Consider the following 21,084-nt stretch of genomic DNA (forward strand, 5'->3'; position numbering starts at 1 on the left):
TCACCCATCCAGAAAAGCCATCCTAATGCTATAATTTTTCATTACATGGATGATATATTAGTTTCTGTAGAAGACAAAATTATTTTGGACACTGCAGTACAAGATGTCCTCACTGCGGTACAGGAGAAAGGTTTTGAGATTGCAGGAGATAAAGTCCAAAAGACAGCCCCCTGGAAGTACCTCAGCCTGAATATCGCAGAGAGAACCATCACACCCCAACCACTGCAAATTAAGGACAACCCAAAGACTGCAAGAACTCCACCAACTCTGTGGAAGCATCAATTGGGTATGTTCATTGGCAATCATCAAAGAAGATCTTGTGCTGCTGCTCCTGCTTCTTAAAGGCAGTGAAGAACTCGATTCCCTGTGATCATTACTCTAGAGGGTGAAGCAGTTGTACAAAACGTAGCCCAGGAAATTAAAACTAAACAGGCACAGAGATACCACCCTAATTTGCCTTTCTCCCTGGCAATCCTTGGTGTAAGTCCAAAATTCCATGCATTATTGTTTCAGTGGAACTCAAATATCTCAGATCCCCTGATAATAATTGAATGGGTTTTCAGATCCCACCAACCTTAATAAAATGATAACAACCCCACAAGAAGTTATTGCATAACTTAGCAGGAAAGCTAGAGCACATCTGTGTTCCCTTGCAGGAACAGACCTTGTGAATATATACTTACCTTTCACTCAAGAGCACCTCAATTGGCTACTTCAAACTTCTGAACTGCTGCAATACACCTTAGATAGTTACTCAGGACAAATTTCTAGTAATTTTCCAAAACACAAACTGTTTATTTCAGCTCTCAGTTTAGTCCCCAAACCTCTAAAAAGCCGAACACTGTTGAAGGCCCTAACTGTTTTCACAGAAGGCTCTGAGAGCTCTCACAAATCTTTACATGGAAAGGCCCCACAATCCAACAATGGGACTCAGATATTGAATTCGTTCAGGGGTCTCCCCAGATTGCTGAATTGGCTGCAGTTGTTAGGACCTTCTCCAAGTTCAAAGAACCTATTAATTTGATCACTGGTTTGACATATATCTATGGTGTAGTGCAGCGGGCTGAGAATTAAATTTTAAAAGCCATTTGTAATCCCCAACTATATGATTTGCTTTCCCATTTAATTTATCTTTTGTCCCACAGACAACACCTGCACTATATCATGCACACAATGTCTCATTCCACCCTTCCTGGATTTATAGCAGAAGGGAATGCTAGAGCAGATGCCCTAGTGATGGCTGTCCAAAACACCCTACCTAATGTTTTTGAACAGGCTAGGATCAGCCACCAATTCTACCATCAAAATGTTCCTGCGCTGGTCAGGATATTTAAAATTACCTGAGACCAGGTGAGATCCATAGTAGCCACCTGCCCAAATTGTCAGGAACATGCCCTTCCTTCTGTCAGAGCTGGAGTCAATCAAAGAGGCCTACAGAGTATCCAGATCTGGCAGTCAGACATCACATACTCTGACCCTTTTGGGAGACTAAAATACATCCATGTCTCAATCAACACCTTTTCTGGTGCAGTTTTTGCATCTGTCCATGCTGGTGAAAAATCAAAAGATGCTATGAAATGTTACTTTACAGCTTTTTCCACCTTAGGAGTTCCACAGGAAATTAAAACTGATAATGGTCCTGCTTACACCTCGTACTGATTCCAACAATTTTCTCACCAGTGGGGTATAAAACATGTTACAGGCGTACTACACTCAGCCACGGGACAGTCCATAGTCAAGAGGGCCCCCTGTTCCATCAAAATGATCCTTGATCAACAGAGAGGGGGAGTCCAGATATTATCTCCCATTGCAAGATTGGTGAAGGCCCTGTTCAACCTTTTGACCAACTCATTTATGGAGCCAACTTCCTCAGACATCAGGCATTATACTAATTCAACAGCAGCCCAATTAAAAGAAAAGCCACCTGAGTTGATCAAAGACCCTGAATCTAAACAAATTATGGGCCCTTTCCCATTAATAACTTGGGGGAGAGGTTATTCTTGTGTGTCTACAGCAGCAGGCCCAAGATGGATCCCAGCAAAAACCATAAAACCGTTTCTGGAAATGGCGAGGCAAACACCAGAGGGAACATCAGAAGAACAGAATGAAAGCCTAAGAGAGACAGCAGCAGCCTGGAAAAGAAGGAGAAGGACAGAAGATCTCCTAAGCAGCATTGACCACACAGACCAAGACCAAGATAGCTCAGACACCACTAACCAGGATATATGACTTAACATTTGTAAAAACTATATTTTAGCATTGATAGATGTTTCTTCTAATAAGCTATGTTCAAACCCTTGGCTTACAGTATAGAAAGTTTAGTGGGAACAGAATTTCAGTCTCACCTTTTAATCTCTTTATCTGTTTACTTTTAGTCCACCCAAGCCTCCAGATACTAAATTAGCTAAAGGCAAAGGATGCCATTGTTTGTTGCTGCTGCAGCAGGAATCTGGTTACTCCTCACTATGCCTCATGCCTTCAGCTGGGTGGTTCCACAGCCACGCCACAATTTCTTGCCCATGGCCATGGCTGTCAGGCATTTGAAGGCATGTGTTGTTTCAACCTATTGTCCCATAGTGAGTCAATACACCACAGCAGCCAGCTGCTAAAAGACTGAGTAAACAGGATCCAGATGGAAGACAACAACTGGCTCACTGGACTTTTCAAAGACTGGAGGATGAAAGGCTGTCTTTCATCTCTGTTTAAGACTGTTCTGTGGGCTTTGTTTATTGTGTTGGTAATTTTATCCATTTTTGCTAAATGCCTGCAAAAGTCTATGCCAGAAACCTTCTTTTTAGAAAACTGTCATGGTTTGACCCTGGCGCAATGACCCTGGTGCAATGACCCTGGCGCAGATACAAAAAATGCCAGTGTCCCCACGAAAATACATTTTCCCTAGTGTTTGCTGTGACATGTGACCAGGAATAGAGCAAAGCAGGCTCCAACTTAGGAATAAAAGGGGAAAAAACCCCTTTATAAACCTACAATATATATAAAGAGAAACACAGACGGAACTCAGAATGAAAACCTTCCAAAAAACATTCCTCCTCCCCCCCACCAAATTTCCAATATATCCACCCCTCAGATCATCAACTCTCAGTCCATCACCACCCTTTAGATAATCAATTCTCAGTTCATCAAGAAGAGAGGAGTCCCTCTTGTACCACGGGCTTCCCCTGGAAACACAGTTGAGACCTCGTGTGTTTCCCTGTCACACGTGGCGCTGCCCAGAGATCATTTGTCATTGTGACCTCTTCCTTCCATGCCCAGTGCTCTCACTACTGCACATGGACCAAAGCTACTTCTAGGTTTCCCCTTTTAAGGAGGCTTTGCCCAGTTCCAAAAAAAAGCACAGTCTCTCACTTTTAGGTCACCTGTCCCCCCCAGATTTCACCCCCTAGGGCCGAGGGGTCTTGAGAACAGAGATCTTCTTCTTCCCTGAAGACGGAGGGCACTACTACTACCCTCCTCACCCACTGCGCCTGTTCATGCCACTCTTTCACGTAACATCACTGCACTCTCTTGGCTCCAAGCCATTGCCTCCCCCCTAAATGCAGTCTCTGTGTCACAGGAAAAATGGTCCTGTCCATGGCTATACAAGAAAAGTCCAGCCAAAGGCCACCACATCATCTCCTCCCACCTAGGATTCTTCTCAACTTCTCTCATGGCCCATTTCCTCTTATCTCCTCTCTATCTCTCTTCTCATTCAATTCCAGGAGGATCAGCATTTGTCAGGTTTCCACCATCCAAGAAAAGGGTTAAAAATCTCAGGCTCTGCTTGTCCAGAATTCCCACGGCTGCTCTGCCGGGCACCTTCTCGCTGCACACCCCCTTTTTCCTTCTCAGCCGGCCGTGCAATCAAGTTTCAAGGTGGCATAGGCAGAGACACCAGCTCACTCTCTCTCTCTCTTGGGGGGCCGGGGGGGGGCATGACTGCCCGATGCCTCTCAGGGTTCCTCCACCCTTCCATCCTGCAGGAGCCTGCACCTCCCTTCTCTGTCCAAGGCCCTAGCCTACCTCACTCAGGCCTTGTGGCTTCCCCTCCGCCGCCCAGCCTGGAGCCAGGAAGGGGAGATCTGAGCTCTTTCACAGAAAGGAACCCAAGAGAGCTTCCCCCTGGGAGTTTTCAGCTTTTAACCCCCCTGTGTTCTCAGCGGTGTGTCCATATCCTCAGTGGCCACACCAGGTGTCAATATTCAAATCTGAGCACCTATTGGTTTGACCACAACATCCCAAAAAACTCACTTCCTCTCAAACCAGGACAAAAACAAAAAAGGGGGAGTTGTGGTGGCCCAGGGGCTTACCATTGGAACTGTAATACCTCAGGGCAAAGGTGACCAGGGTCAAAGAGAGACACCCCTCTGAACACAATGGTTCCACCCATAAGCATTTGCAGGCTCATGCTAATGCAACAGGTTTTATTGGTATCACCCAGTTCAACTGCTGTTTTTCCTTATATGTACTCTCCCTAGAATGTTCTCCCCTCTCTTGTCTCCTATTGGTCCTGGCTTACTGCAATACTCCACCCCTGTTACTTCATTGGTTCCCCATTTGGCTGCCCCTCTTCTGCACCAATTGTGCTCAGTTCCCATTGGCCCTCAGATACAGATGCAAAGATATAGATATAGGTATAACAAGACAAACAACAGATGTAGGAAATGGAAAGATAGAAATTACCACAGACACTGAAGGGTTTGATTTGCAGTCTTGGAAGAAGCTTGAATTGATGTAAAAATAAAAGTACACAGACATTAAACAGAAAACTTATAAATGTATGTTTCTATAGTCGTAAGTAAGAATATGCCTTAAGTAAGTGAGAAACTGTATTAGGTAAGATGGTGAAGGGTTTTATAGTGTAGTAATGTAATTGTATAGAGTAAGCTAAGAATTTAGATGTTATAATAGAAGTATAACTGTGTATGTGTAAGAGCAACCCATTGGATAAAAGTATCCACAGTGCAGCAGAATTAAGTAAAGGTGATAGGTTAGAAAAACAAAATAAATCTTGTGGTAACTTTCCATTGAATTAGAATGTTATATATTGCTTTGTAATGAAGAAACTTGTCACTACTTTGAGCTATGGCCAACAGTTTACTTCTTTGAAATGTGATGGCCTTTGAAGCTGATGTTTATATAAGTAATAAATTGTTTTTAGCCTGACAGTAGTCCCATCCCTTCTGTAAGGCATTGATAATAGACAGCAACAACAACAGCAACAAGAGGAATAAAAAACCAACAACCAAAACCAGCCTTTTCTCACCCCTCAGTTTCCCTTTGGTGCAGTTACACCCACAACCAGCAGGGAGCGCTGGTGGCTCAGCTGAGGCAGGGAGACTGCAGTGACAACGCCGCAGCTCCAGGGGGCGCTGCTGGCTCCCAGCGAGGCAGAGGGGCCAGAACGGCTCCCCTGCGGCTGCAGGGTTGCTTGGAGCGGGCTTGGGAACCTCAGGAGGTGGTGGCTGGGAGATGGTGATTGGGATCTCAGGCAAGGGGAGAAGATGGGAGATGGTCACGTGTGGTGTGGGCATTGGGTGCCTGTCTTTCCTAATGCGAAAAACGCTAATTAATTTTGTTAAAATTTTGAAAGTTTAACAGCAATGAAAATAGTAATAAAAATTGGGACAATAAAAATTAGGGTAATAAAAATCAGAATCATAAAAGACAATAAGAGACAATAAGAAGTAAAGAATAATGGATGTCTGTGTGTTTGGTATTTTGCTGAAAGGCACACTTTGCTAATAAAGGATTACTCCTTTAAAGTAATAGTTTATTGTATATTCATATACCTTATATATGATTTAAACATACTTTTCAAATTAGGGTGGTTTTGTTTATTTTAGTCCCCCCCATCTTGTAAATTCTCTTTTTTTGTTTTTTGGAAGTTTGACTTTTCTCGATAAGCAGGTAATAATTATTTTCTTGGAATTTTGGTGTCATTGTTATTTTTATCTAGATAGGACAATGTGAAGAATTTCTTGGTTATCTTTTTTAATTTCTGAGTAAGTTGCAAAAAGTATCTTACATCATATAGTTTCTATTTTAATATTATGCTATAGCTTAAAAATGATATTTACTACATTATTTAAAAGAGATTAATACAGCACTACTTAAAAGAAATAAATACAGTATAACTTTTCAACATAACACATACAGTACTAATTTTAAAATTTGTGAAGAGCCAATCATATATTATATATTTTTCACACCTAAGATGGGGCAAGGGGGCTAAAGTCTGGGGGGAATCCCCAGAGCAGTGAGCCGGAGCAGTGGAGTTTTGGCAGACCCAGGGTGGAAAGCTAAACTGTAGCAGTGTCCCTGCAGGAGCCAAAAGCTGTCTGTAACACACACAACTGCTGTCCTCAACCGCTGAGCCAAAAAAGCAGCCATAAACCAGCCTCCCACATCCCAGACAGAGTCCTGCACTCTGCCCCAAAATATCTCATGGTGTTAAGCCACAACAGTAAAACCGCTCCCGGAGCAGAGACCCTGAATGGAGCAGAACTTCTGCTGTCACAAGCCCTCCCCCAGTGCCACCCCCCTGTCCCCTACCTGTCTGCAGAGCTGGAGTCAGCCCCAACTGTGGATCCCCTAAACACAAAGGAGACACAGAGCAGTCCAAATCAACTCCTTTATTAGCAGAGCCTGCAGGGGATGAGGCTGAAGCAGCCCTTCAGCAGCTCTCCAGGAGGGCTTGGCCCTCCCATTGCCAGCGGGGTTGCAGCACCTGCACAGCAAAAGCCCCCACAGCTCCCTGGGGCAGAGCCAGCTGGTGCCACCTTCTCCAGAGCACGGCTCCGGTGCCACCAGCCTGCCTGGACTGCACCAGCACTGCCCCAAGGGCTGCTGCAGAAGGTGCTGGCAGACCGGATTCTCCACATGGAGCATTCCAAAGGCTTTTGCTCAGCAGAGAGGCCAAGGGCAGGAGCAGCTCCTGCTGGGGCTGAGGGCTGGAGGGAAGGGCAGCAGCCCCAGGCACCTGAGCAGGAACAGCTGCCCTGGACAGAGACACAGCACCCTGAGACAGGGAGTGAAAGCACTGCCTGAGCCCTGGAGCGGTCATGTCACTGCTTTTCTGAGCCTGCAGGCACAACAGCTCCTGCTGGGAGAATGGCCTCAGTTGATCCAGGAGGCTGCAGTGAGGGAAGGAAGGATGACACCCAAAAGCCAAGAGCCCAGCTTGCAGACAGTGTGGAGCTGGCCTCAGGTCCCATAGGCCTTTCTCCAAGCAGGACAGCTCTTTGCTACAGGAGAACTGCCTCTGGGGTGTTGGATTTTAGCCCTTTTCTCACCCAGAAATGGGGCAACTGAGAGGCATTTTAAAAAGTTTTAATTCATTTTTTATTCTCATATGAACGATGAGACAATACAGATGTTCCAATTCATTCCATCACAATTAGAAGCTGACCATTTCTTGATTACAAAACATTATAAGCATTTCTTGGCTTATACGTTTTTTGCTACATGGTTTGAGAGTGTCATCATGGTAACTGCATTTTGTGGAGAGCCTGGTACAAAGTTCTCCTAATCTGCAAAGCTGTTTTGGTTCTTCTTCCCCATGGGCATGGCCTAACACTTGTCCAGCTCAGACAGAGCATCCTCCTTGGTAATTCTCTTCCATGCCTCAGGGATTTCTCCTCTACCCTGAAATTTCCCATTGTACAAAGTTTCCAGCTGTGTCCTGAAATGAGACACAAACCATTTCCAGTACGCCTGCATGGATGAGTCAGGAAGAATTTTCCAAGTGGAATAAGGGGGTCCTGCATCCCAGTACCTTTTGTAGGTCCATTCACTGTCACAAACTCTGAATCTGCAGTCACTTGCAACATCGCTGGAACAAATATCAATGATCAGCTGGTCTGTCCCATGCCACTTGTGTCCCTTCAAAGCTTGTGGGCGATGGAAGACCACCTGATGGTCTCCATCATGATTCCACATGGTGTTTGTGCAGACAGCCCCGCAAAAGGGACACTTCTCCCAGCACCCCGAAAAATGCTCTGCCAGGATGGTGTGAGGCTGCCTTGGAAATGAGCTCAGGTCAGCACCAGCAAATTCTTCCATGAGCCTGTCCCTCAGGTCATCCAGAGCTTTTGCCATGGCACTGCTCAGGAACTCAATGTCTGTGACCTCCTGGTGCTCGATGCCCTTCAGGTCACTTCTGGGCAAGTTGATCACCTCTGACAGTTCCCTGCAAAATTCATCCAGCCAAAGAGAGACTTTGTCTTCTCTGTCTTTTCTGTCTTTGACTTTTTGGGTTGATAAAGAAACAGCTGACAGAACTTTTCCATACAGATTATGAAGGGAGGACTCTAAAAACATCCCCAGCCTCCTGCTCCCATCTAAACAGTGACTCCTAACTCGTGTCTCAATGTAACTCTTATAATACTTTTGCGGAGACCTAAGGTACTCCTTGAAATACTGAAAATTTTCCTGTTCTGCCAGGTATCTCAGGATGCAAACTCCCAGATTGGCTCTGCTACCCTGGAAATCTGGGGATTTCTGCATGTCTTCAGCAATGGCTTTAGCTGTCCTCTCATAGACTGCATGGCGAAGAGCTGGTCTAATCTTGTGACAAAGGAAAACAGCAAAAGTTGTGACAGAAGCAGCTCCTTGGCAGGAAATCTGGAAACACTGGAAGAAATCTTCTCTCTTGCTGCTCAGGTACACAACTGGGTCATTTGCCTTTTGGAATGCTTCGTGCATAGATTTAAACCTTTCTGCTGCCATTCTGCACAGATACAGAGACAAATCTATGCTGTATTCTCTGGTAAAAAAATATTTTGCATTGCTGGGGACAGAGTTGACACCTTTCTGTACTTCATTGAGTATCTCATGAATAAAATTTTGACTGTAATCCCGTTTTTCCTCTTCCTTCTTAGCAATGTTTGCCTTCACACACGCTATGATGTTGTCTGTGATGTGCTGAAAGTTGATAACATCTGAATTGGGAGTGCTCCAGGGATTTAGTTTATAGCCTAAATAACTTTTCTTCATGATGTGTTTCTCTGGGTCAAAAGAAAATCCTGTGCCACTGGGAAATGACCTGAGCCGTGCATGAAAACCTGGCTCCTTAAAGTGCTCAAGAAGGACATCTTCGATTTCTGCATTGATATCTACCTGTTTTGGAGGACGAGCAACAGGGGCGAAATTGGCAATCCACTGGTTCCAGACATCAGTAAAGTTGTCCTTCAGTTCTCTCTCACTGAGGCTCTTCCCTTTCTGCCTCACAGCCAGTTCCCGACTCCTTCTCAGGAGCTCATCTTCATATTCCAACTTCCTTGCATCCAGTTTCTTCTGCTCCTTCTGTAGCTCAATGAGATTCTCACATTTCTTTTTTGTTTCATGAAGAAGAGTCTCTTTTAGTTCTTTCAGCTTCATTTCTGTGCTTGATTTCCACTGGACCAGTGTCTCAGGGTCTTTGTCTTCATCAAAATACTTTTTCATTTCTTTCTCAATGGCATCACTTGTCTCTTGCACCAGCTCTTCAAGGTGTTCTCTGGTGACATTCTGCCAGTCCCCATTCCGAATTTTGTTGTCCAGTCTCATCTGCACATCTAAGATGTGACTCCTCAGCCTCCATGTCCACTGACTAAAGGCACTTTCCAGTTTCCTGTACACAGCAATCTCCAGGGAATTCTTGAAGCTGAACACAAAGTTTTCATTCAGCAAAGCATTCCAGAGGTCACCAATACGATCTTTCAGGCTGGAGAGCCTCAAAATGCTGCGCTGTGACTGCTTCTTGGCAGCCTGGAGGATTTTGCTCTTGAGTTGCTGGACATTCTGGCTGTATTTGGGGTTGGGTGGTGCCATTGGGGGATTTCCTTCCCACAGGTGAGCAAAGTAGTGAATGTGGGTGTCCACATCAAAGCCAATGACATCGCTGAAGGAGGAGATGTCACAGAATTCCTGCTGGGCAGCTACCACGGTCATTTCATCCAGCTTCTCCTGCAAACGCCTTCGTCCTTCCATGTTCTGCTCCTTGGCAGTTGCTTCTCCCACATTTTGGTGGACAAAGAGGCAGCTTGGCGAGAGATTGACTTTCTTCATCCTCAGGAAAGCCTGCACGGCAATCTGGAGAACATCTTGCATTTCTGATGGATTTTCTCCAAAGACATTGATCACAGTCATGTTGCCGACACCAATGACAAAGGTGGCCAGCTCATTGTCATGGTTCAGGGACTGTTTATTGGCCATCTCGATGGAACGAAGTCCCTCCGTGTCAACTACCAGCACAAAATCAAAGCCCAAGTCTTGCTGCAGCTCCTTGCTCACGGGGATGAGCTGCATGAAGGCCCCGCGGGTGCATCTCCCTGCGCTGACGTTGAACTGCAGACCAAACATGGCATTCAGCAGGGTGGACTTGCCTGTGCTCTGGATGCCCAGCACGGAGAGCACAAACACTCGTTTGTCCCCCAGCCTCTCAATCAAGCTGTCAAAGATTGCTCCCACCCAGCGCAAGGGCAGGTAAGATGCGTCCCCATCCATCAGCTCCATGGGATACCCTGAAACCATCAGATCCACTGCAATTTTTGACAGTTTGACAAAATTGTCATTCATGGAGTTTATAAATTGCAGAGCTTCATAGATCTGCCCTCCTTCTCTCAGAAGGTGTTCCAGGCCAATGGATGAATCATTGATTTCATCAGAGAGGGCATCCAAGTGACTGGGCAACTCCAAAAGCACCCTGGCTTTTTTCTTGTTTTTCTTTCTTGACAGGATTTCAGACCATAACTTGTGATAGTCTCTCCTCAGTTCTTCAAGGCGACCACAAGACAGCTCATCCATAAAGACCTTCATCCACTGCAGGAAGTATTTCTTGGTATCTGCTGGCTGGGCCTGGAGAAAGCCAAGGAATGATTTCATCAGTGTGTTGAGAGGGAAAGCTTGCTCCAGTTGCTTTCTTCTTATTTCTTTCTTCTCATATTCAATTTGGCTGCGATGATGTTCAATGCTCTTGTTCCTCTTCTCCTGCAAGCGAGTGAGTTCTTTGTCCTTTTGGCACCACTGGTACCACAGTTTTCCTTGAAGCGGCAGCAGCCGGGATTTGATCTCAGACAGCTTCTCTTTCTTCAGAAGCTCCACCAGCTCCTTTGCCTTTGCTTTGGCTGTCACACACGCGGGTTGATCTGCATCCACTATGAATCCGTGCTGGCGAGCATTGTCCACGCAGGCGTCCAAGCTGAAACATGGATTAGAACCTTCCAGGAGATTCCCAATTGTCTTGGTCAGCTGGTCCACCAGTTCTGCTTCGTTTCTATTCTTGATCCCTATTGTTATGGTTTTGCTGGCTTGTCCAGCTGCAACGTTCTCTTTTTCTGTGAGAAGACAAACAAAAGGCCTTTGTGACTGCCACAGGTCCTGCAGAATCTTTTTCCCCCTGTTGTCCATGTGCTCCCAATCTGACACAAGAGCCACGTTGACAGCAGATATCTCCTGCAGGAACTGCACCTGTGCTCCGTGGTCCCTGGCATCTCCATGCAGGTTACAGAAAGCCACGCAGCGCTCAAAGGTGTCATCGGGGCTTCCACCAGGGCAGTACCAGGCAATCTCCACCAGCCCTTCCATCAGCAAACGCTCTCTGGTGCTGCCTCTGCAGTGGCGGTGGAAGAAAGTGTCGTGTTTGCGTTTGCTCAGCAGAGCGTTCAGGAGCTGGGACTTGGAAGAGGAGGCTGAGCTGCCAATGCGAATGAAGGACACGATGGGTGTCTGTGCCTGAAAGATGAGTTTGTTGTTGTAACTCTTTGTTTGGGCTTCCTTTCCTGACTTCTTAACCTCTTTCCAGCTTCTTTGTATTTGGCTGAAGGCATAGAGGAGGAACTCGATGTGTGAAGTGTTTGGGTTGGGCAGCAGCAGAGGCAGCGCCAGTTGGCAGAATGCCAGCTTGGTTGCAAGGGTCTGTCTCAGGAAGTCATCAGCACAATGGAAAATGGCCATCTGCAGGTCCATGGGGTGCACATGGCCATCCCTTCTTACATGTTCAGGAGCTGCTTCCATCAGCTTATCAAGAAAGTTTTCAAAGGAGTCTGATTGTTGGTGCTCTTGCTCTGTGGTTTGTGGCACGGGTGCAAGGCCTGGGTTGTTCTCATCCCAGCAAGTCAGGTACCTCACCCGATAATCCACCGTTAGCAGCTTTTGCAAGAAGTATAATGGCAGTTCTGTGTCCTTGCTGGGCTGGCTGTCCTGCAGAGATGTCTTGCAGATGGTATAGAAATCTCCCATCCCCATTTTCCTTGGATAGTGACTTTCCAGTCCAAGGCGCTTGAGTAGCTGGAAGAACTCCTGATTTTCAATGCCTACAATGTTTTTGTATTGGCTGCTGTCGGAGTTGGACTGGGAATGACTGGGGGCCTCAGGTGTTGGAAAAGTTTCTTTCAAGTTTCTGTGTATGTCCTGCACCCTCTGTTCATCCCATTTGTCATCCAAGCACCCACTGATCAAGGATTCCAAGTCCCGTTGCAGCCTCTCCCAGTCTTCATCTCCGCTGTGCTTTTGGAGGAGATTCTTTATCTGTGGGGACCATGAGTCTTTCTTGTGATCTTTCATGAAAATTAAACGCTCCCTCTTCTGCTCAAGGGACAGCTTTTGACTTTTGGGTTTCACAGTCAGACCCGTCAGCAGGAGGAAGGCCTCAGCTCTGACAGCATCTTGCTCCTTCAGGTTCACGTACTCTGCATGTGCCACTTCCATTTCCTTGGCCATGTACTGAATTTCTGGGTGTCCAAGGAGGTGCTGAAAAGTGCTGCTTTCCACCTGGTAACCTGTGCTGGTCACAATCAAGAGCACCAACAGTTTCACGTCCTTCTGATCCCGTTTCTGGAGAGACTGGAGTAAGGAATAAATGGCGAGGCTGCTGGTCAGGGTGGCTTCTATCTTTGCTTCATGAACGTTAGAAGCAGAGCTTCCTGGTGCGTAGGTGACAGCATGGATGTGCTCCTTCATTTGCTGCAATGTTTTGATGAGCTCTTGAAGCTCAGAGACTTTGGGAGATCTGGGAAGTGGGTTCTCAGTCTGGAAGACCCATTGCATAATAGAGGAAGCCTTAGGGAAGTCTTTGACAGAGTAGATATGAGGATTCAGGAGATTCTTCAACATTGCCTTGATAAAGGTGGTGTTTTCTGGAGGTGACTCCTGGCATCTCCGCACGGTGTTCACCAGGAAGTCCTGCAGGGCTTTGTCTGACAAGCACACATTGATCCACACACTAGGGTTCCTGGTTTTTGCACTCAGATCCTCTTTTAGCTGCATCAGCATGAGCAGCTTCCTTTCATCCACTTTTGTCACCTTCCAGACCTTCACAGTCTCCATGAAATCTCTGGCCTCTTGCACTGCACTGCCCAGTTCCTCTCCAAAAATGGTGCCAACGCTCTGATTTGTCAGTGCTTTGTACCCATCCCTGAGGGCTCTGCTCATCTCACCAACAGACTTAAAATCTCCACAGTGATTGTACCGGATGATGTCCCACACTGGGATCAGCTGAAAGCCACGGTCGATAACGCACCACGTTGTGTTATCAGACACAAGCCCCGTTTTCCACTGAGGAAGGGAAACTGTGTCTGCTGGGCCCCCTGTGTTGACCACATAGAGCTGAATCGCTGTATGAGAACTCTCTCTGGCTCTACCCTCGACAGAATCCTGTGAGCTGTGTTTAGAAACATCCAGTGCCCCTGCAGCACTAGCCAGGAAGTCACCATAGGTCTTCATGACAAAGCTGTTCAGTGCTCCAGATGTTTGTCGCTTTATCTCTTCCCACTGCTCAGCTTGGAATCCTTCTGTAGATGCCTTCCACCAGAATATCCCCCCAAAGTGGATGGGACCCTGGTTTATGTGGGAGCCAAACCTCCTGAAGAAGTTCTCACACATATTCACCAAGACTGGGTTGTTTTTTTCCTGACTGAAGCTCAAAAGCTGTTGCTCCATGTCTTGCAGCTCCTGCAGAGCGGCATCCGAGAGACGAAGCTGATGCCTTTGGAAGTAGCAGGAGGCCAGAGGGATGTACTGGTACTTGGTGATGCAAAAGTAGCTCTGCTCAGAGTGGGACTGGTGGGTGTCCTCTGCCTGCGAGGAGCTGTTGTGATCTACACCCGCTCCAAGACTAAACCCCCAGAATGAGCATTTGGCAGAAACGCTCATGCTGAACCCCAGCTGCTCCATGGACTTGGTGAAAGTGGATTCTGCTGCAGAGGAGGAGAACTCCTTCCTCTCAAGCAGTGATCCTTGCTCTGGACCGGCGAGCTGGAATCCTTCAGGAACCCTGAGGAGCTGCTCTCGCTTTGCCAGCACATCTTCAGCTCTGCTGGTTCTGTAGATACCCTGCAGGGCCAGTCCCCCCGACGCCCTCCTCAGCACCTCCATGTCAGGGATGTTTTTCCTCCTGCCTGCTGACAGCTCCTGCTGCTCCAGCTGCTTCTGGATTATCTCCAGCATATCCACCAAGGGTTTCTTTGGTCGTGGCCTGACGTCTTTGGGAATCTCCATGGCTTGCCACAAAGTCTCTTCTTTCTCCCTCAGATCATCCAGGCTGTGGCTGCGGCTTTTGAGCATTTCAATCAGATCATTCAGAGCTTGTTTGGCCTCTTGTTGTCTTTGCGTTTTCTTCTCCAGGTGCTCCTTCTGCACGTCTTTAGCGGTCATATTGTCATTTGGTATTTTCAGGAGTTTCTGGAGTGCCTTTTTCTCCCAGGGATGCTGTACCTCACACTCTAGTCTGAGGTAGTCTTTATAGTCCACATGTTGTAGGGCTTCTCTGCACTTGATTCCCAGGATCTGCGTCACTTTGGGCAGCCAGTATCTAGGATCCAGTCCTTCCTTCTGGAATGCCTCTTCCAGGAGCTGTGCCTGTGCCTCCCCCTCCTGTGTGTCCACCTGCGCAGTCATGACTGTGGAGGAAGAACAGAGACTTTCCCTTGAAATGGAGGTTTTGGGAGTTTGCTTAAGTTAGCAATATGAATTAAGCATTTAAATTCTAGCTTGTAGAATTTTAACTTTTTACTTAAGAAACCTCTGCCCTGGTACAAAGGACAGAGGAAAATGCAAATTTCTGAAGCTTCTTGAGATAAAGAACAGTTTTAGGAGAAGACCAGGAAATGCAAGACACCTAAATAAAAGAGCTCCTCTGTCTCCAAGCTGATCAAAATTGAGAGACGCACTCAGATAGGCACCAAGGGACCAAAGCGCACACGCAAAGGAGAAAAGTTCAAAAGTTCAAAGATGAGGAAGATCATGGCCTTCAGCCTCGGAGGCCACCAAAAGACCCCCGTGCGACCACCATTGTGAACAACGCATGCTCAGAAGGTTGTGGATCTAATTCCCATGCGAAGCGAGGACAGGCAGGGCCAAGGTTGAATACGCATGGAAAGGTTGTGTAATGCATTGCATATGGAACATCTTTGTGAATAAAAATGCAGCTCACACCAGGGCTCAGGGCACAAGTTTTCAGAAGAGGTATCTCGATGGTGCTGGACGCTGGCAATACATAGTCACATCATAACTACATCAGGTTGTGGAGTCTATTTATTCTGCGTATCGCTTCACCCTAAGGTGAAGGTGTTGTCCAGGGCCCCAGGCTCCTGGCAGAGGCTCTGCAGCAGCTGTGGCTCTGGGGGTTGCTCCCACCTGGCTGCCAGAGCCAGGCCTGGAATGGCATAAGAGCCAGGCTCTCCTTCCCAGAAAGCCTGCTGCTTTCCTGTTTTCAGAATCAACCCTGAAGCTGAGTGTGTATCCTAGAGACAGCACAGACACACAGAGACAAAAACACAGACACACACAGACGCCATGGAGCCACCAAATATAAAATCTCTGCTGACAGGAGGAAAAGTTCCCAGCAAACCTTCACCCTGGCCTTGAGGGGAGCAGACTTCAGGCTATCTCAGGGGCAAGTTACACAGGGCCCCTGGAAAACTGTTCTGAAAGTTGCTGGGGTTCATCAGTACTGGTCACTCTTGATTGAAAAATCTCTGAAGGACGAGTCAGTCATGGGTCACGACCTGCACAGGGTCAGAAGGGGGAACTCCTGCTTGTCACACTGTATTTCTCTTTGTTATAGATGAGTAATGAGATAGTTGGCTCTCACAATTAGGGGGTGAATGTTATATATATGTTAAGAGAAGTTTTGTAGATGTATAGGCATGTTACTCTAATATGTTCTGTCCCATCCCCATCCCCTGCATGGTATCACAGGATGGCCTTGGTAGTCAGGGCATTTGGGGAGGGTTGGCTTGTTCCTATAGTAACACCTAACCTCCAGTCAAGATGGAAGAAAGTGATCTCTACCACTGGACTGCAAGGAAGGAGTCGACTGACAAGACTCTAGGAGGGGCTAGAGATATTAAAGGGTGAGCATCCATTTTGAAGAGGAGCACGTGGCTGGTAGTCTCAGGGGCTCCCAGTGTTTAAAACCTTTTCCTTATTCATCCTTTGTTTTAATTGTTATTAAGGTTTAATAAACCATTGAAATTTTAAAAGTACGCCGTTGTTTTTCACAATGGTCTCTTATCTGGAATAAAAACTTCATCTGTGACTATAGGAGATTTGAAAAGAGAAGTGCACCCTGCCATAATTTTGGCAGCTTGATCGAGATCGACTGTGACCACTAGTGCAGGTATTCCCCAGGGACAGCAGAAGACTAAATAACGAAAAACAAGAAGGGGACAAAAAAGCAGACGAAAATTGTGAGTATTTGCCTGTGTGTGAGTGAGTGTGCTTGGAGTGTGTGTGAGAGTTACCGGACTCAGGGGTGCTTGAGAACACACGGGGTGAACCAAGTTGAGAGCCACCAGACTTGGGGGGCTTGAGAACACCTGGGGGATGCCAGGTTGAGTGTTACTGGATTCTGGGGTGCTTAAGAACACCTGGGGTGTGTACCGCCAGTGGGCCTCTTCTAGCCAGATAGCGAGACGGGTCCAGGGTTCCTTCAGGTGAGCAGTCTCGGGCCGGGCAGCTCAGCCTTCAGCAGGCTGAGTGTCCAAACCCTAAGTGCCCTATAGCCTGACATCTTAGCAAGCTCAGTGATTAACAGCTCTTAGTGATTTTCAGCTCTTTTATAATTTCAGCTCTTTGCTTGCTAAGATGCTGGCCTCAGTGACTTCCACAAAGCAGACGGAGAGAGAGGAGAAGGCAGCCTCGGAGATTCCACGATGGTTTATTTCCAGGGAGTTCGCAAAGGGTTTCTACGGCAGCTCTTCTCCCAGGAATAGGCAAGAGTCGCTACTTATATAGGGTTAGGAGGGATTGAAAACTGACCAATTGTAAGGGTTAGGGAAACTAGCCTATAGGGTCACAGAGAGATAAACTAGGCCAGAGGACCTAAGTGAGGACTCCAGGCTTAGCTATTCTGACTCAGCATTTCCGTATCTCTAGGCTTATATCCTCCACGGGGCCTGAGCCATCTCAGTGTCTGCTACACTGGGGGAGCGAGGTCGAGAGCTGCCAGACTTAGGGGTGCTTGAGAACACGTGGGGGGCCAGGCTGACAGCTACTGGACTTGGGGTCATCTGACCGCGCTTGTGCAAGTGGTGAGAGTCCATATAGGGCTCCATGTAGTCCAGCGGTTTGCCCAGCTGACTCTGGTGCACAGCTCGTGTATAATTTTCTGAGCCAGCCAAGGCTGGGGTCACAGTGGGGTAGGCCTGCTGCTGAGCAGGGAGAGGGGCGGAGCAGCCACTTGCCACAATGGGAGTGGGGCAGAAATGCCGCTCACTGAGCTGGAAGTGGAGCCACAGCTTGCTGAGTGGGGAGTGGGGTGGAGCTGCTGCTTGCTGAGCTGAGCGGGGAGTAGGGCGAAGATGCCACTTGCTGAGCTTGGACCAGGGTGGGGCCACCACTCGCTGAGAGAGGAGCGGGGCAGATGCCAGGCTGTACCAGCTCCCCTGTAATACCTGCTGGCATAAGGCCATGGGACCAGAACATCAAGCTGAGGAGGAGAGGAATAGCAGGGACCAATCCAGTGATACAGAGGCCCCTGGATCATAGGCAAGGATTTTTTCGCTTTTTGGAATAGAGATAAAATTTTTTTCTCTCTTTTCTTTCCTTCTCTTGCTTCCTTTCCTTGTTTCCTTCCCCCACCCCAGCCACTTTCCTTTTCCCTTCTTAAGAAGGTGGGCCTGGCTGGGAGAGCTTGTGGTTAGCCGACTGGGGAGGTGGGCTCTGTTGGGAGAGCCTGTGGTTGGAAAGTCAGGCTCTGTCGGGGGAAGACATGATCAGCCTGTCAGGATGGGACTATGGGTAAGTAGGGAATCCCCAAGGGGAGAAGTAGAAATTGAGGAGGTAGCAATAGGAATACCTCCAGATTGCCTGCTGGGAAGGAAACAAGCTTGGCAGAAGTATGAGCCCAATACCAGAGATAAGGGAAGCTCAAAATAATTCAATCCTGCATAGTAGAATGGACCAGAAGGGAAATCAGGAACAATCATGTATAATGGCTGAGATATGGATCAGAAGAAGGCTAAGTGTCTTGCTACAGGAAATGAGCAACAAGTTAATAAGGCTTCTTTGTATTTGTCTGCAAAAAGCTTTAAATCCATGTACCCTTCTGCTACACAGTAATTAGCTGAACTTAATGTTAAAAATCTAACTCTGAGCTCTGAGTCTGCAGCACAGCAACTGGCTAAGTTGACCTTAAAAAATAAACAAATTGAGACATCCACTCCTTTGCTTGCTCCTGATTCTGAACTGCACAAACAAATGAAATTATCAACTTTTTCTCCTTCTTTGTCTTCTGATTCTAATAGTGACAATGAAAAAATTAGAGATTAATAGGTCTGAATTAATGCATACTTCTGTTTGCTGTAAAATTGGTAATAGAGATAAGCTTGGTAAAACTAGTAATAGAAACAAGCTTAGTGTTTTAAAAACTCTGCCTTCTGATAATGTTATTGTAACTGTTTGTCAGTGTTTTCAGCATTGAGAATATGCTAAAAGGAAAGTAGTTGAGACAGAAGACTGAAATTTAGTAAAAAAAATAAGCCCAACAAAAGGCTCAGATGCTGTTGATATAGATGATGCTAATGGTAAAATAGCTTTTCCTGTGTTTAAAGCAATTACTAATTCAAAACAAAATGATAGTCAGGAGGTTTTTTGCATAGAAAGTTGTGCAAGACCTTCAGTCTAAAGTAGCTAAATTTGGTATTAATTCTGCTAAAGTAATGCAATTAATTTGTATTATCATTACAGATTTGCTGTCTCCCTATGATATTGCACATTTGGCTACAGTTTGTTTCAACCAGTACAGTATAGAGTATTTCAAAACAGTTGAAAGCAATTAGCTGAATAAACAGCTATAAATAATATGCAACTACCTCAGCAAAACCTTCATCATGCTGTAAGAGTTGATGTTTTGCTTAGTCAAGGGCCTTTTTCTAATCCAGATTAACAAGCACAGTGAAGTCTTCTAGTTTTAACACAAGCTCAACAATTAAGTATGAGTGCTGTAACTAAAACCGTGGAAATAGCAGCTCCAAACCCAAAATATTTCACTCTAAGGCAAAGTTTTAAAGAGCCTTTTCTGCAATTTGTAGAAAAAAATTGCGCACCAGGCAAATTCTTTATAAGCAGTTGGCAAGAGATAACGCTAATGAAGATTGCAAAAATATTATTGAAGCCCTGCCAGGAAATCACTCGGTCCCTAAGATGGTCACAACATATTCAAAAGCTGGCACAGTTCAACATAAAATGAGTGCGTTAGCAGCACCTCTAAGACCTCCACCAAAATGTTTTACCTGCAGAGAATAAAGTCATTTACGATCACAGTGTCCTAAAAATGTTGAAAAAGTGAAGTCTAAAATGAATTTTACTTATAATCAATGTAGTAAAAATAAGCACTTTGCAAAACAATGTAAATTAAAATTCCATGCAGATAAACAATTGTTACAAAAAAACCCGAGAAAAAACTGTGAAGGGGCACATATGGACGCAAATACCTCAGCAACCACAAGCCCTCCCAGCACTGCAAAGTTATCCATTTGTGAACAATACTCAGAGGCAACAATTAGCTGTGCAAGAATTGATATACCCACCACCAACACAATAACTATTAATACTCATAATGTTGTTAAAGTGCCTTCGCAAACATAGAGACCTATTGGGTAAAGTCCCTGCTCTTTTGATTAGAAGATCTAGTGCTACTTTAATAGGACTTAATGTACATATTGGAGTCATTGATGCTAATTACACAAGACAAATTTGTGCTATGATTTCAAGTAATTTTCCACCAGTTACTATACCTAAAGGAACTTGTCTTGCTCAAATTGTTCCTTTTTTAAATTGTGTTCCCAACACAGAAAATCAACTACATTCCACTAGAAGTTTCAAATCTACTCGGACGCCTCAAGTTTGCTAAGCACAATGAATGACAGCTCAGCGACCTACATTAATGTGCACCTTGACTTCTGAAAACGCAAGACCTCAGCAAATAAAATTGAATGGTCTGCTAGACACGAAAGCTGATTTACAATTGTGTCTTTACACTCATGGCCACCACAGTGGCTGGTGCAAACAAGTGACACTGGGATTGTTAAGCTAAAAGGCACCACAGTAGGTAGAATTTCATTTGACAATATTTTGATCACAAATCCTGAAAAACAAAAAGCAATTGTAAAGCCAACTATAACCTCTACTCCTTTGAATCTATGGAGTCAGGATTGCCTTAGTTGATGGGAAGTGAAAATTACCACAGATTTTTAACAGAGTTCACTGTGTTACAATGTGTTCAACAACCCACTCTTGCTTTAACTTAGTTGTCCACCAAACCTATGTGAGTCAATCAGTAGCCTCTGACTGGTGAAAAATTAATTACCCTACAAACATTGGTTCAAGAACAATTAATTGCAAGTCATATTGAACCTTCATGCAATCCATGGAACACTCCTATGTTTGTTATAAAAAAGAAATCTGGTAAGTAGAGACTTGTACATTATTTGAGACAAATTAATACTGTAATGGCTACCATGAAAGCTGTACAGCTGGTTTACCATACCCACTATCCTTTCCATAAACTAGAAAATTATTGGGATGAATTTAAAAGATTGTTTTTTCACAATTCCCTTAGCTGAACAAGACAAAGAAAAATTTGCATTTACAGTGCCCACAATTAAC

General features: G+C 45.8%; 1 protein-coding gene across 5 annotated transcripts in view; it reads right to left on the reverse strand.

Annotated features, from left to right (window-relative positions):
- LOC311152337 (interferon-induced very large GTPase 1-like) overlaps positions 1-21,084 on the reverse strand; it is a 64,014-nt gene that overhangs the window by 27,073 nt on the left and 15,857 nt on the right. The window contains exon 4 of one of the 5 annotated variants that reach the window (XM_084203316.1): positions 7,479-14,873. The exons of the other annotated variants lie outside the window; for them this stretch is intronic. Coding sequence (XP_084059442.1) covers positions 7,567-14,871 — 7,305 coding nt within the window. The 5' untranslated portion in view covers positions 14,872-14,873 and the 3' untranslated portion in view covers positions 7,479-7,566. Of the gene's footprint in view, positions 1-7,478; positions 14,874-21,084 lie in introns of those variants that run through there. 5 annotated transcript variants of the gene reach the window in all.

Source organism: Fringilla coelebs, assembly GCF_963513975.1.
Source record: "Fringilla coelebs genome assembly, chromosome: 3".
NCBI lineage: Eukaryota > Metazoa > Chordata > Aves > Passeriformes > Fringillidae > Fringilla > Fringilla coelebs.